This window comes from Apteryx rowi, unplaced genomic scaffold (assembly GCF_003343035.1).
Source record: "Apteryx rowi isolate R43461 unplaced genomic scaffold, aptRow1 scaffold_8, whole genome shotgun sequence".
In the NCBI taxonomy this organism is placed as follows: domain Eukaryota; kingdom Metazoa; phylum Chordata; class Aves; order Apterygiformes; family Apterygidae; genus Apteryx; species Apteryx rowi.
In genome coordinates, this window is record NW_020451093.1 from 2,486,204 (window position 1) to 2,500,670 (window position 14,467).

Here is a 14,467-nt window from a genome sequence, read left to right on the forward strand (position 1 = left end):
GGTTTTTACTCGAGCCTTTTCTCTGGAAACTGAAAGTATTTAATATTGGGAATCACATGCTTAATATTTGGACAGTATTCATACATAAATATGATTTTCAGCAGTAAGTGTGGGGGGGAATATTAATGTTTTTTTCAAAGTGTAACTGTGCTCTTCCTCCCCACCCTTAGATTCCAGCCAAGAATACACAGATTCCACAGGCATAGATCTTCATGAATTTTTAGTAAATACATTAAAAAACAATCCCAGGTAAGCATGGAAGAATTTAATTTTCTGTTTTTCTTCCTTGTTAGTAGAAGTATAACACCTTCTTCCCCCCCGCCCTTAAATGTGTAACACTGCATGTCAGTTATTTAGGATGACGTTTTGTTGTGCAGGCTCTCTGAAACACCAGTCCATTGTAATGTGTGTGTTACAGAAGCAGAGAGTCAGTACATTGAAATGGTTTAAATACTTTTCATGTTTAAGGAGCAAACGATGAGTTCTGTCTGTGTGCAGTAGCCTGTCTCAGGGGATGCTAACAATATTGTGTCTCTAAAATTTGCACTTTTTTTAGTATCTGCTTGTTAGAGACCAAACTGCCTTTTATTTTAATCTGCCTTGCACTGAATTTACAGACAAAGAAGCTTCTTTTAAGCTGCACCATATAACTATACTCTTTACTCTGCACATCAGGAACCAGATCTGACCTAATTCAAGTCTGTTATTTTTTAGTAACATAGTTGATGTGGTTCTGCTGCTTTGAGGTTTGCAGTATGCTGCTGTCTTGTTTACCCTTTTCCTCAGTAGGAATTATTACTAGGACTGTGGATATACATACAAGGCAAGAACTCTAGGGAACTGTGCTGCTGTTGCAAAGGCTATTCTACTGCTATTTATTATTTATCCATATTACAGTTATGGTTTCCAGTGTGATAATGTGTTGAGATTCTATTTTGTTGGCAAAAAATATAAAAGGGGCTATCATGAGGGGCCCACAGTGTTTTGTCCTACAGAGAGAACCTCTAGCACACATCTCTCTTAGATTCTTACTTTGGTCCTATTTGAAGTCATAAAGCATCCCAGTGAAAATATGAAGTTGCAGATGAAAGTCTGTTGTGGGTTTACATGCCCGGTAACTGGGAAGCTTAATTATCTGACGTGTGCAAATTATGAACTGTGAGACAATTAATTTCATTATGTGTTAACAGTCTACTGAAACTGGCATAAGCGTTTTTAGAATTTCTATTTTATGATGTTTCAGCTTACGTTTGTTTCAATTACCTTGAATTTTAGCTTTTTCCTATTCTCTTAACATCTCATCTCATTGCAACATGTGCCCACTTCAACTTTTTCCTCTGGTTGTAGATGTGTACAACCCTTTCCATTATCTGTAGTCTAGTCACTCTTGGTCTCAAGAATTTCCATGACCCAATTCACAATTGAAGGGCCAATTGAGGCCTATCTGAGAATCTTACTACCCATGTTGACCAAGAAAAACCCACGTTAGTTATTGTTTTCCCTTCTTGATACCATCTTCTCAATGAATTGTACTTGCTGCTGAGCCTATTCAACAGAGATTACGTGGAGGATCTTTGTAGTCTGATTTCTGAGATGAAAACAGTTGTTTTACTAGGCAGGTTCAATTAAAAAAAAAGAAAAATCAGTGAAAAATGAATACTTTTTTCCTTAGAAAACAAACAAAAAACTGGATTTGATACTTGGTGGTCCTGTTTACAGTCTGCCATCATCCGTTGATCACAGATGTTATCTGTGTATTCTTAAGATGAATACAGCTGCAGTTATTGGAGTGTCTCATATGTGAGTTGCTGTGTTTTTATTTTCAGGGACAGAATGATGCTGCTGAAATTAGAACAGGAAATTTTAGATTTCATTGGTAATAATGAGTAAGTACTGTACTCTTATAGGAAAAAAAAATTGGGAGTGTTCCTGTTGTTCAGTAAAGCTACTATTCCTTTCTTCCAGAGTTCCAAGAAAAAAGTTTCCCCCAATGACATCTTACCATAGAATGCTGTTGCACAGGGTAGCTGCTTACTTTGGATTAGAGCACAACGTGGACCAGAGTGGGAAGTCAGTCATAGTAAATAAAACTAGCAATACAAGAATGTAAGTGTAAAAAGTCTTGAAAAGAATTGTTTTTGGTGCATGGATTTAACATCTGGGATATATTAAGCAATAATGCTGCATCTGTAGCAATAGGAATATAGTCACTCATTGGGAACCGGGCAGCAAGGAGAGGTGATTGCAAGATCTCCATGGCTCAAGTTCCAGTGTTGTGTAATGATGTGATCTGTTCATGTTTAAAGTATTTGAAAAAAGAATGTTATCTGTAAACTAAGACTTTTTTTTTGGTTTTCTTGCAGAGATGTATTACAAACTGTGTTCTCATAAAATATGAATTTTTATAAATTATTTATCTCTTTCAAGATTTACACCAGCTTCAAGTGCATTCTTCTTTTCTTTGGAAAACAGTACCAGCCCCTAACCTAGAACAGGGCAGTTTACGATAGGGTGAGGGTAGGGGACAAGACCCGTAGAACGTTGGATTTTGTACTGTAAGAATCTATTGGGAAAATTTAGGCATGGAAATCTGTTGATGGAATCATGTCGCTTATAGATCTTGCACTGCCTTACAAAATAAATGTAGTAGGGGAGACATGTCTCATCAGCAGAAGTATCCACCAGGTTAACAAGTCATGGCATGCTACTTTACTGTGAGGGCTGGCGAGTTGGTGAAACCACTAGGAATATCCCTGTTACAGAAGGTACCACTGGATTCACGGCGTCTCCAAATGCAACGCACAGCTGACGTTTCATTAACAGGACCCATCTGTTTTCTGTCCTCTGCCCTCTCCTTGCGCTCAGAGTCCTTGCGCTCTCCTCCTCTGTTTCTCTTTCAGAAAGGTGAAGGACTAATGTGTTGGCATAACTAAGTTTTTAGCACCTAGTTTCTAGTTTTAACTCAAAACACTTGCATGACACCTTTCTTTAAGTATTCTGTAATTTGAGCATGGAAATAGTTCACAGCTCCTGTATCCTAATCACTGTCCCTCTATAGACTCCTCCTAAATTTTGAGGAACAAAATCTAATTATCTGCCCTAATTTTGGAGTCAGTAGAACTGAAGTGTCACACTGGAACTTCACTTAAGTAAATACTTTCCTCCTCAGAAGGTTTCAGAAAACATATAGAGTTTGAATGTATATTAAATACTTTATATATTCATGTACTACTTTTTGCTTTGACTATAAATTCTCTGTCTGAATTTACTTGTAAAGGCATACATCTCAAACCCGTTGCCTCTGTATCTGCTAGCATCCCTAGACTGTCACTTCAGGTGTGGAATAAGAATTATTAAAACATGATTCCTTAATTTTTATGATTTTTTTTTTTTTAACTGTATTTATATAGTTAAAACCTTATGGCCTCTGGAAGCCCCCTATAGTTGTAGTTACTAATTAGCAGGCATTTCATCTAACCTGTAGACATTAGGATTCTTAATGTTTTCAGTATTCTTATTTTAAATCACTTTGGATATAAAATAAGAATTTGGAAAGAAAACCTTGGAGATCTGCTCCATGTTGAATAAAACCAAACTTACCTTTTCCTCATAGGCAGATTCCCGGCTCCAGCGCCGATCAGTGATGTTACTGACATCAACAACCCAGTGCATACTGGGACGTCTCAGTGGAGTGGGAAGTTGGTGATTGCAGGGCAGTAAATTCAGGGACCTTTAAAAGAAAGAGGTAAGAGAGTCTAAAGGTTCTCTGAAATGCCTGCTAATTATGTTTGGGCATCCAGTAACTAATAGTTAGGTTTGGCTGTTTAACAGAAAAAGATCTCCTGATTTTATATAAATGCCCTGAGTACTAAATGAACAGAAATAGAGAGTATACATATGTTATGTTTTTTAGCAGGCAAATTATTCCTGGTTTGTCTGAGAACATCTCATACCATACTAGTAATTTTATTGTCTAGGTAGTTGGTATATAGTTTTGATAACAATAGTTTGCAAAATCTCATTACTTTTTCACAAAGTAGATAAAATACCAAGACTCTGTATAATTTGTTGCTTCATCCTTTCACTGTGGTGTTTTGAAGTTCTTGCTTGCCAGCATCACTGTATCATTCTTCTTCTCTTGCTTATTTCTACTTTATTTTTGTTTTCAAAGTTTGCAAGTTTGAACACTTTCTCCTACATGTATCTCCTTATCTTCTGTTTTCCTTTGAAATGAATTCTGAGTTACTGCAGCTCTAGCAGAAGGCAGCAATCATCACTTCCATGCATGCCCAATGTCTCTTGCACGGCACAAGTCTGGATTCAAGAGCACTTCTGCTTCCCCAAGGGCATGTGATTGCTTGCCACCTTAATTGGAAATTGAAGCAAAAACTTTGAAGGAAGAGATTTTAAAAGCAGGTTTGTTATGCCTCAGGAACAGGAGTTGTCAGCTGCACAGAACATCTTAATATTTTTGGTACCCTTTCCATTGCCAGGGCGATAGACTGTTGCCAAAAATCTGTCACTTCAGTTAGAATACTGAATATATGCAACGCTAATCAAACATACATCATTTGGTTCCACTGTGTATAGTATACATTTACAAACCCGTAAGTCTTTTCTTTCTAATGACTTTTTGTAGACCTGACCAAAAGTTTTGTGAGCATATAAAGGATGAGAAGAGTGATGATTTTCAGAAACGGTACATCCTTAAAAGAGATAACTCTAGTTTAGACAAAGATGACAACCAGGTAACTGCATATGGATTATTTTCCTCTTCAACTGGATATGTTTGCCTGTATATTTATACTATTTTCCTCTAGAAGTTGACACTGTGTCACTTAATTTAGATGAGAATACGATTAAAAGATGACAGAAGAAGTAAATCCATAGAAGAACGTGAAGAAGAATATCAGAGAGCTAGAGAGAGAATATTTGCACAAGATGTATGTATCACATAAAATCTTACTGTGTTTTGTCAGATTGCTTCATATATACACATTCATGTGTCATTTTTAAGAGATGCTTCTTTCCATTTAGTTTTCTGTATATGAAGGGAACTAAGCAGATAAGAATTATTAGTTTGCCTTGAGTGAGTTTTAAATAATACTGAAATTACTACAAAAATTTTTTTTAATGATTACTGCATCAAGCTCAGACAACCTTAAAGAAGTATTTTAGTGCATTCTCTAGCATTGCCTCTTTCAATGCATTTTTTTGCCCCTTACTGAAACTTAAGTTACAAAATTTTAGCACTGCAGTCCTTTCAAGTGTTACTCAGAGCAATAACTGTAAAAATGACGCTAGTTTCTGTCATTTCTGTCTACATCAAATTCATCTAATGAGTAGTCACAATAAAGTGATTTGAATTCCCATACATGAAAATTCAGTCAAATGTGGAATTCAGTCTCTCTTGACTTTTACATCATCAAGAAGGATGAAAATTCTGCAACTGTAACAGTTAGTGGGTCTATGGTGTTAATGATGATTTGCAAGCCCTAAAAATGTCATCTGTCCCAGGACATCATTTAATGCCACAGTGTAAACTGTAATTCAATCTTGCATTTTTTTGTAAGTGTGGCCATTTTTTAATAATACTGACTAAAACAGAACAGGTTTATTTTCAAAAATGTGTGTATTACTCCACTTTTTCTGACATTTTCTGTAGCTCTCACACACCCAAACCAGATCCTTGTTCTGAAGAAAGGATAATGAATTCTGAGAACTCTGTAGCTAATTTGCTACATCCAAATGTTTTTCAAAAGCATTTTTTTTGTTTGCTTCAGCTACCAAAAAAAAGATGGACTTTTACATGTAAGATTACCTTCTCCTTTTTCATGCTCATTTATCTTGGTATTATACCCCTAGAAAGATTTGTACTAAATGTTAGAAGTTAGAGTTAATAACATGGAGTTAAAAATAGCCTTTTAAATTGTACATTCTTTCAGCTTTTTAGTATTTGTGTGCTTGCTCCCAAAGAATTCAGAATACAGTTATTGCAGTAGCCAGTGTTGTCTTCTACTGCATGGTTTCAAGGGGAAGACAAGGCAACCCAGGTGGTGTTAACAATTTGTTTATATAGACTGTCCAGTCACACATCAGTGGGAAGCTACATAAGGCAGGGAAGGTCCAATGCAAGGAAACAACTTCAGAAAAATATTGTTATAGATAAAATGGGGTCAGCATTGTAACTATTCTAATGCTAAGTTTTATTTCCTGCAGATGGGCCTACTTTATTTTTTTTTTTTATGTGTAAATAGTTCACTGAAGAGGCAAACTTTTCAGGCGGCTTAATATACAGAGGATGCTTAGAAAGTTCATATATATCATAGAAGACTTTAAGTTGCATTTTGTTTTGTTTCTGCAATATAGTAGGGCTTTTAGATGCCATTAATAAGTTCCGTTCTTTTTTTTGCTCCTCAGTCCCTTTGTTCCCAAGAGAATTATCTTATTGATAAAAGGTAAGAAAATTTGCAGTTTCATTTTGTTTCCTTTTTATATTTTATTAATAAATATTAAGCTGTCTTATTAAAATGTCAACAGAATCCAGGAGGAAGAAACTAATAGTACACAACAAAGACGGCAGATATTTAGGTATTTGATGCATTCTTTAAAAAAAAAAATCCCAAAGTATTCTGCATGCATTTCACTTATTTTCTTTTTCTTTTTCCCTTGTTTTTCAATTGATGCTTGTGCTAAAAGTTTAGTTTATAACTTACAGAATCAATAAGGAAGCATCAGGGAGATCAGCCAACAGCCATCAGAGCAGTACTGAGAATGAGCTGAAGTATTGTGAACCCCGTCCCTGGAGCAGCACCGACTCTGATAGCTCCATCCGCAATCTGAAGCCAGCTGTAACGAAAGCCAGCAGCTTCAGTGGGATATCAGTTCTGACAAGAGGAGATAGCTCTGGAAGCAGCAAAAGCACAGGCAGGCTGTCTAAGACAGGTATAACAAAATCTGTACAAATACATAGTTACATAGCAGTGAATTACGAGATGGGTTTGATACTTAATACGTATTGCAGGAGTGTACATAACTAAAGGCCTCCGTCTCGTAGGTGCTCCATGTGTGCAACTCCCACTGAGTGTGGTGGGAGCTGCATACATAGAATGGCTACAGACTTAGGCCTACGGTGCTTGTATTCAGATTACAAATTAAATGAAGACTTTTGACTTTGTAAGTAGAATTTAAAAGTGAATTACAGATGGTTTAAGTTAAATGTGTTTCGTCTCATGCAAGGCATTTGAAAACTCTTATCAAGATAAGTACTTTATATGAAACAAAAATGTATTTAAGAGTTCAAACTGCACTAGAGTTCATCTCTTTAGTTTCAGTGTGATAAAGCTGCATTGTGCAGTCTAAGGAAACTGTGTGCTGCTACCATCCTAGTTAGGAAAAAACAGCAATAAAATCTGTGAATAGTTATATTTGTTGTGATATCTCTCAGTGCCATTGTGGGAACTTAAATGAATGTGGCTAAAAAGTTTTTATTTAATTTTTAGATTGCTGAAAATTCGGATCAGTGGAGCAAAGTGTACTGTTTTATTGTAAGATTCAGAAAAGTTGAAAAATACTCATTTTATAAGATTCTGGGCTTCAAAGGTGTGCTAACTTATAACTGATGTCAAAACAGAACCTCAGAAAATTGGATGTAAATCCTCTGTGGGTCAAACTGAAAGAAATTTAGTAAATTACTTTAGCATTTGGAATGCAGTTATTTGATGCAATATATCTTGGTTGTGGTGAGTTTTGAGGTTTGAAATAGATGGGTGAATTACAGTGGTGCTATTTGAGAATATGAAGTAGATCTGTAAAAAAGCAGAGTGTGATTGCTTGTCTGTATTGTGCTTGGCTTTGCTCTTATCTGTAAAACTTGTTTCTAATGAGAATCTGTTTAAATTTTTTGCTTCCCCTTAGACCACCACTACCTCATGATTACATCATCACACTTCTCTGTGTTGATACAGTAAAATAGCTCTCTGGCTGTACATCAGTGGCAATTCTGTTTGTCCCTTGTATACTTATATAAATTTTATTACAAAACATTTCTCTGATATTTCTGCATATGCTTTGAATTTGTATCCTCATATTGAGTTATTTCATTTAGCAATGTAAAAATATTTGGTATAACCTGAAAAGAAATTACAACCTGACAACAGTTATACATAAAATATATTCTTAAAGGGCTTTGTATTCTAAATTGCGAGAACATAAATTGATTCTTGATTTCATTGGAAACTATTTTGGCCTTCTGAGAGTTAGCATCTGAAGTTCAGAATGCCTAGTTTGGTGGTTGTTGCTTCACTGCAGTTACAGGTTGTGGTGATTTTGCATGTGTTGGGATTATTTTTGTTTGTTCATTTTGGTCAAAGGTGTAATTGGCTTTAATTATGATGGCTTCAGCCTAACTTCTCTACATAATCTAGAAGTGGATACATTTGTAAACAAATTGTAATTGAAGTAGCTCTAGTTGAGTGAGGATTATGTTGTAGGGCTGGGTTATGTTATTTTGCCCTGTTTATAATTCATAGCTTCGTGTTCAGTCCATCTTTCAATAGAAAAAAGATTTATAATCGGCATCTCTAAAGGCTTTGAGCTATATTAACTTTTCATCCACACAAGTAAAAGGGTCGCAACTATAAATTTCTGTGAAGGACTGCAAAGTAATTTCAAACAATAGATAAATTTCATTTTAGTACTGTTTTTTAGTCTTGCTTTCTCTTCTAGATTGTATAGAGGCTGTTGGTGAAGAATTCTTATATTTGACCAATTATTTTCTGTCCCCAAGTCCTGCAAGTATCATAGCAGAGACCCAGTAAAAGGTGTGATAAACTGTACACATAGAGATCTCTAGGAACAGTGAAGTTCTATAGACCTCTCCGTGTTGGACTTCTGGAAGATTGCATTTAGTTGCATGCGTTGGCTTTCGGAAAGCTCAGGGTCTGATTCTCCACTGCCTTGCAATGTTTGTAGTCTTTCCTATCTGTAAAGTGATTGCTATTTTCATTTAGCTGATTCATAGTCCTTTCAACTTGGAATTGTTGCATAAAACTATTTAGCCTAAAGCTACCATACGGCTGGATTTTTTTCCAGATGTATTCATGATTTCAATCTGAAAACTGTCAGGGCAAAAAAGTGTAGGTTTTGGGGGGGGTGGAGGAGGAGGGTTGGTTCTGTGCGAGTTATCTAGGTCTACAGAGCATGTAAACTTAGCTAGTGTATCTGAAGAGACAGTGGACCCACACATCTGCATTACCCAGTGGCTTGCACATATGCAACAGTTCTTGTCTGTGTGCATATAGTAAATCCAGTATATTCAGACTATTGGGTAGATTGATATATATACATGGATTATTTTGGCATATGTGAACAGTCATCTGAATTATGGATGAACTGGACTGTAGTACGTGTGCTTGAGTACTGGCATACGTTTTCTGTCCAGAAAATCAGATACAGATATGAAAGTCTCACTTCACAGTGCAAAGCAGTGCCAAATTGACCCTTGGTTTACAGAAGGAAGCTTGTAATGGTATTTCAGGGGAGGTGAAGGGGAAGTTCATTGAAATGGCTTTGTTTAATAATGTTCTTATATGCTGAACTTTAACGGGAAGCATTTACGGATATATATTTTAAGTGAGCATGATGTTTCTGTCACTAGGTAAAAACAATTTCTCGTTACTCCTTTCCTAGGTTCAGAGTCTTCTAGTAGTGTAGGGTCATCCACGGGTTCTCTTTCTCACACCCAGCAGCCTCTTCTGGTGCCAGCTCTAAGCCAGCCTTCTCATGGCACGCCTGCCGTCTATCCAACTGTCAGCACTAGTAACTCTCTTTCCTTTGATGGTGGCATAAGCGGGCAAGTGGCACCTACTAGCACTAGCTTCTTTTTGCTTCCCTTGGAAGCGGCAGGCATACCGCCTGGCAGTGTTCTGATCAACCCTCAAACAGGTTGGTATCCACTTGTGGATGTTTTTATTACGGTTGAGAGCTTAGAGAAAAATGTGTGCATTGTTTGTGTGAGATTGAATTTCAATATTGTCTTTTTCTCCTAAATTTTTGCTGTGTTTGTTTGTTCAATGCACTTGATTTTAAAAAGAAAGCATGACTCTAGCATAACAGGGATAAGTAAACTCACTTGTTTTTCTCTAGTAGAGTTTTAATTAGTATGTGATATTTCAGTGGGTGACTTGCACAAAATAGGAGAATACTATGATTATTATCAAGAAAGCAGAATAACTTACGTCCATGGTTTGGAGTTTTTGGCAGGGGGGTTAAGTTTTCCACAGTATTAATATTAAACAAAACTCCAGTGAGGTGAGAAAGAGACCATGAACAAATACTGATATTGATTTGAATGAATTTATCATCCTTCATTTTGCATACGTCTCAACATACATTTTTATTGTACGCTTGTGACACTGCTGTCTTAATGCAAGAGAAACAGACACAAGATTACATGCTACTTCTGAACTTCTGTTTGTCAGTCTGTAAGAGGATTATAGGTTAGCGTATTTGGCCAATACTCCAATTTTAGTGAGTAGCAAGAAGAAGATTGCTTCATAATTATGTAGATGCGAAGAGATGGGTAGCTACTCATGTTCATTAAAAGACTAGTTAGCATTCTCTGAGCAAACTTTTACTCTGCTGTAGAAGTTCAGAAATCCTAAAAGTTTAAATTTAACCTGTTATATGCAACACATTTTAATCTTTGGAAAGTTTGGGGTTTTTTTAATTTTAATATAAAGAATTTTTTTATTGTTGAAAAGGAAATATTTTAGGATATATTTCCCATTGTTCTATAGATGAACTTTATTATATTTAAATATATGGTATCTGATTTTTTTCTACTAAATGTTTCTCTTCAGTATTGTTAGAAAGGCCTTTTACTGAATTATTTGACTTTTGCAACTGTATAGTTTTATACTGAAACAGATAATCTTTTTCATTAACATAAATCAATAGCTGCTGGTTTATACTGAATTGGAGAATGTTTTAGATTAGTGATTCTGCATATTGATATGCAGCCTGATGTTTCTCTTAAACACCTTAAAAACAAATAGTTAAAGCTGGCCCTGCTAAAAGTTGGTTAACAGCTGATTGGCTGTAGCATCTAATTTTCATAGATAGTCATTGTATTCTGAAGCAAATATATTTGCTAACTCTAGAATTAGGTTCTGGAGATAGCTCTGTAGACTTAGCTTTCTTAGTCATAAAGTGATAGTCGTGCATATTATACGTGAACTTTCCATTGTGTGCATGTGAAACACCTCAAGACAAATGCAGTGACTGATTAGTGAAGAACTTCTGCTAGATAAATAAGAATTTCTGGGGTCTGCGTACGCTCAGGTACTTTGAATACATCAAGTATGAAGAATGTTGGCTATCATTTTTCGTATAGTCTGAGGTTATAGCATGATCATACTAAAGTCTTTAAGTTATTGCACAACAAAACAGGTATTGTAGACACCAAAAGGGATACCATCAGCTTGAAAGTGATTTCATCTAAATAATCCTAAAATTTTTCCTTTAAATAAGTGTTTTTCATGTCATCTTCCATTCAGTTATGTGCTTGTCGATGTTTTCTGTGTGATTTAGTTTCCCTTTCTTCCTCCTGTACTGTTGGTCGTTTTCCCTGTTGCGTTGATGGGACTTCCACGTAGCAACAGGGAAGGGCAGAGAAACAAATGTGACTGTGAAATCCTTTTTCATCTTTAAGAACTTACACCCACACACACCCCTCCTCAGAAAAGGCAGCAGAATTGTAGACTTGTCACTGTTTAGCTTGCTTATTAAAATTAGCTTGATTTCAAACTGTGAATTGTTTTTAGTCATTATGTACTTAAACCAGTCATACTCTTTCATAGTAGAAGATTATCTTATACCTAATGAGTATTTAATAGAAGATAAAGTACCCTTCCAGAACAGAGAATATCTAGGTTCAGATAAACTTCTGAATTATAACTAACATACTTGAGTCATTATATTCTGTAATTGGCCTTCTGGCTTTATTGTTCCAAATGTTAGTCAGATTTCAAAGAGCATAACTAGTTTTTCAGCATTTCTGACAGAGGATCTAATGATCTTAGGTCAACAGAGTCAGTCTGCTCAGTAGTTGAAGACAGTAACTGAGAAAAGGCGGTTCTTAATTCAGTCACTATAGGAAACAAGTTAGGCTTCAGTGAACACCAGAAAGTGATGGGGAAAAAATAAGAAAATCTGTGGTTCCCTGTTTATGTGACTATTCCCAATTTTGGGGCATTAAAAAGAAATCAGTTAAGCTAAACTGAACATAGCTTGACCACCTGCAGTCCAGTTGCATAATGTCTAGGTAATGATTTTTAAGTGTGCTCATGCTTTGTGTCCATCTGTTGCGTCAGTTGCCTCAGTCTCCCCACCACCACCCACCCAGCAACTCTTACACTGGCTGGCCAGTTGCGTTTAAATATGGTGGAAGAAGTCTGTAAGAGCATTACAGCTCACTGTAAAAGGGCCCTGGCTGGGGTGCCAAGGTGTTAGTCTCAGCTCATGCCTTTCTAGAAGGAATTATAAACAAGAAAATATTTATATCAGAGAAGGGAAGAATTTAACTTACATCAGTGTTTGGACCTTCCTAAACATCACCATCAGTCAACACAAGACACGTCTAAGCAGCTAGCCTTAATTAAATACAGGTCCTCACTGACTAATTTGCTGTTCCTTTGATTCTTTTTTTTGCATTTTCCCCAACTGAAATAAATCACTGTTTGTTTAGAATCTACTTTAAGCAGTTTTAGTTTTTCTAGTTCTTTTGCATTAGTCCAGTACTGTAATATTGAAATTGCAAATTATTAAATGGGAGGAATAATACTGCATTATTTGATTTGAAAGCTAAAAGCCAATTCATTTATGGAGAGGGGAAGAGAGTCCTTTATCAGTAATCTTATCAGCAGTTATAAGAGTACAGTTGTAACTACTGTGTTGTATAGATTAAAAGAAAAATTATTTGCCTTTAAGCTGTTCTGTGTTCTGATTGGTGTTCAAACTGATTAAAGGAGATTAATTTAATTGCCTTTAAATGTTCCTTAAAATAATATTTTTAGTAGCATTTTCCCCTATTACTCCTGCCTTTTTCAGACCACTTAATTGAAAACAAGCTTTCAAGACTGGCAGAATAAATATTTGCTGTCTGTTTAAATTCACTAAGTAAAGACTTTTTTTAGTGTAGTTTTGTTTGTGGTTTTTTTCTTTTCTGTTTACCTGAACACTTATGTTTTTTAACTGCATGTGGTTTGTCAAATGAGGCTAATTTGGTTGTCGCTATTCTAAATAATTGTGGGGGTTTAGCATAACTATTTTTTCACATGCGAGATTTAAGATTTCATTTATTTTCAAATTTTGTGGCTTTATTTTGCCTACTTTACATACATTTGCCTTTGTTGTCTCCAAACTTGAATAATGCATCTGTCTATCTTTTGGTTGTGTTTGTTCTCTAACTTTTCAGGTCAGCCGTTCCTTAATCCAGATGGCACTCCGGTTGTGTACAATCCTCCAATGCCTCAGCAACCTGTCAGGACCCAAGTGCCTGGACCTCTGCAACAGCCACCTCTTCCCCTCCCACCTCAGCAACAGCCAGCAGCTAATCACATCCTGTCACAGGTGCACATGTCCAATACATGGTGATTGTACTGATGATCAGTATTGTCATATCCTATCTGATAATAAGGCATCAGTAGGTTTGTTCTGTTGAAGCATATGTTAAAAAAGAAACAATAGCTACACAGATATGGGTAACTGGATCCCCCTCCATCCCCACTATTGTCAGACCTGTCAGTCTTTCTCATAACTGCAGCGGGTAGGCAGGCTTTCCTTAAGAATATAGAAAATAAAGGATGTTCTGAAGATGTTTTGGTATCAAGAATGTAGAAAGCATCATGATATTACTGTCACTTCGTTGCAGGATGAAAGTTAAAAACCAGGGCAGGCATGGTTAACTGATGGACTGCCCTTCTGCCCTCTCCTGTTCTGGTTAACTTACTTGCATTGTTGGCTGCTATCCCATTGTCTCTTCCTATCTCAGTTAAAGTTAGGAGTTGACCTCATAAGATGTTCAATCATGCAACTTGTGTGTCTCAGGCAAGCGATGTTAGCACTGACTGTGTGATTTCATGAGCAGTTTAAGCCAATCTAAACTTAGATTGCTCTGGAAAATGGATTCTACCATCATCTTTAATCACACTGTCTGGTTAGCCCTGACATCAACAGTGATGTGGCCAGGGCACTGGGTAGGGAAATAATCCAACTGAAGTCTTTTTTTTCTTTCTTTTTTTCTTTTTTTTTTCTTTCTTCCCCTCTTATCTTAAGGTTATTTTTCAGCCACATGAATTCTTGGGCTGTACAAGCAGTGCTGGTGGCACAAAAGAGGTAGCTTAGGACTGGTAGGGCATGAATGAATGCTTCTTTAGTAGCACTTTGGCTTATCCTGGTCACAAAA

General features: G+C 36.3%; 1 protein-coding gene across 22 annotated transcripts in view; it reads left to right on the forward strand.

Moving 5' to 3' along the window:
• R3HDM1 (R3H domain containing 1) overlaps positions 1–14,467 on the forward strand; it is an 86,590-nt gene that overhangs the window by 46,801 nt on the left and 25,322 nt on the right. For 16 of the 22 annotated variants that reach the window (XM_026088934.1, XM_026088936.1, XM_026088932.1 and 13 more), the window contains 10 exons: positions 171–249; positions 1,827–1,886; positions 1,966–2,106; positions 4,640–4,748; positions 4,848–4,943; positions 6,421–6,458; positions 6,541–6,591; positions 6,719–6,945; positions 9,691–9,945; positions 13,478–13,632. In XM_026088934.1, the coding sequence (XP_025944719.1) occupies positions 171–249; positions 1,827–1,886; positions 1,966–2,106; positions 4,640–4,748; positions 4,848–4,943; positions 6,421–6,458; positions 6,541–6,591; positions 6,719–6,945; positions 9,691–9,945; positions 13,478–13,632 (1,211 nt within the window). The remainder of the gene's footprint in view (positions 1–170; positions 250–1,826; positions 1,887–1,965; positions 2,107–4,639; positions 4,749–4,847; positions 4,944–6,420; positions 6,459–6,540; positions 6,592–6,718; positions 6,946–9,690; positions 9,946–13,477; positions 13,633–14,467) is intronic. The other 6 variants (XM_026088949.1, XM_026088951.1, XM_026088954.1 and 3 more) reach the window with 4 other exon arrangements.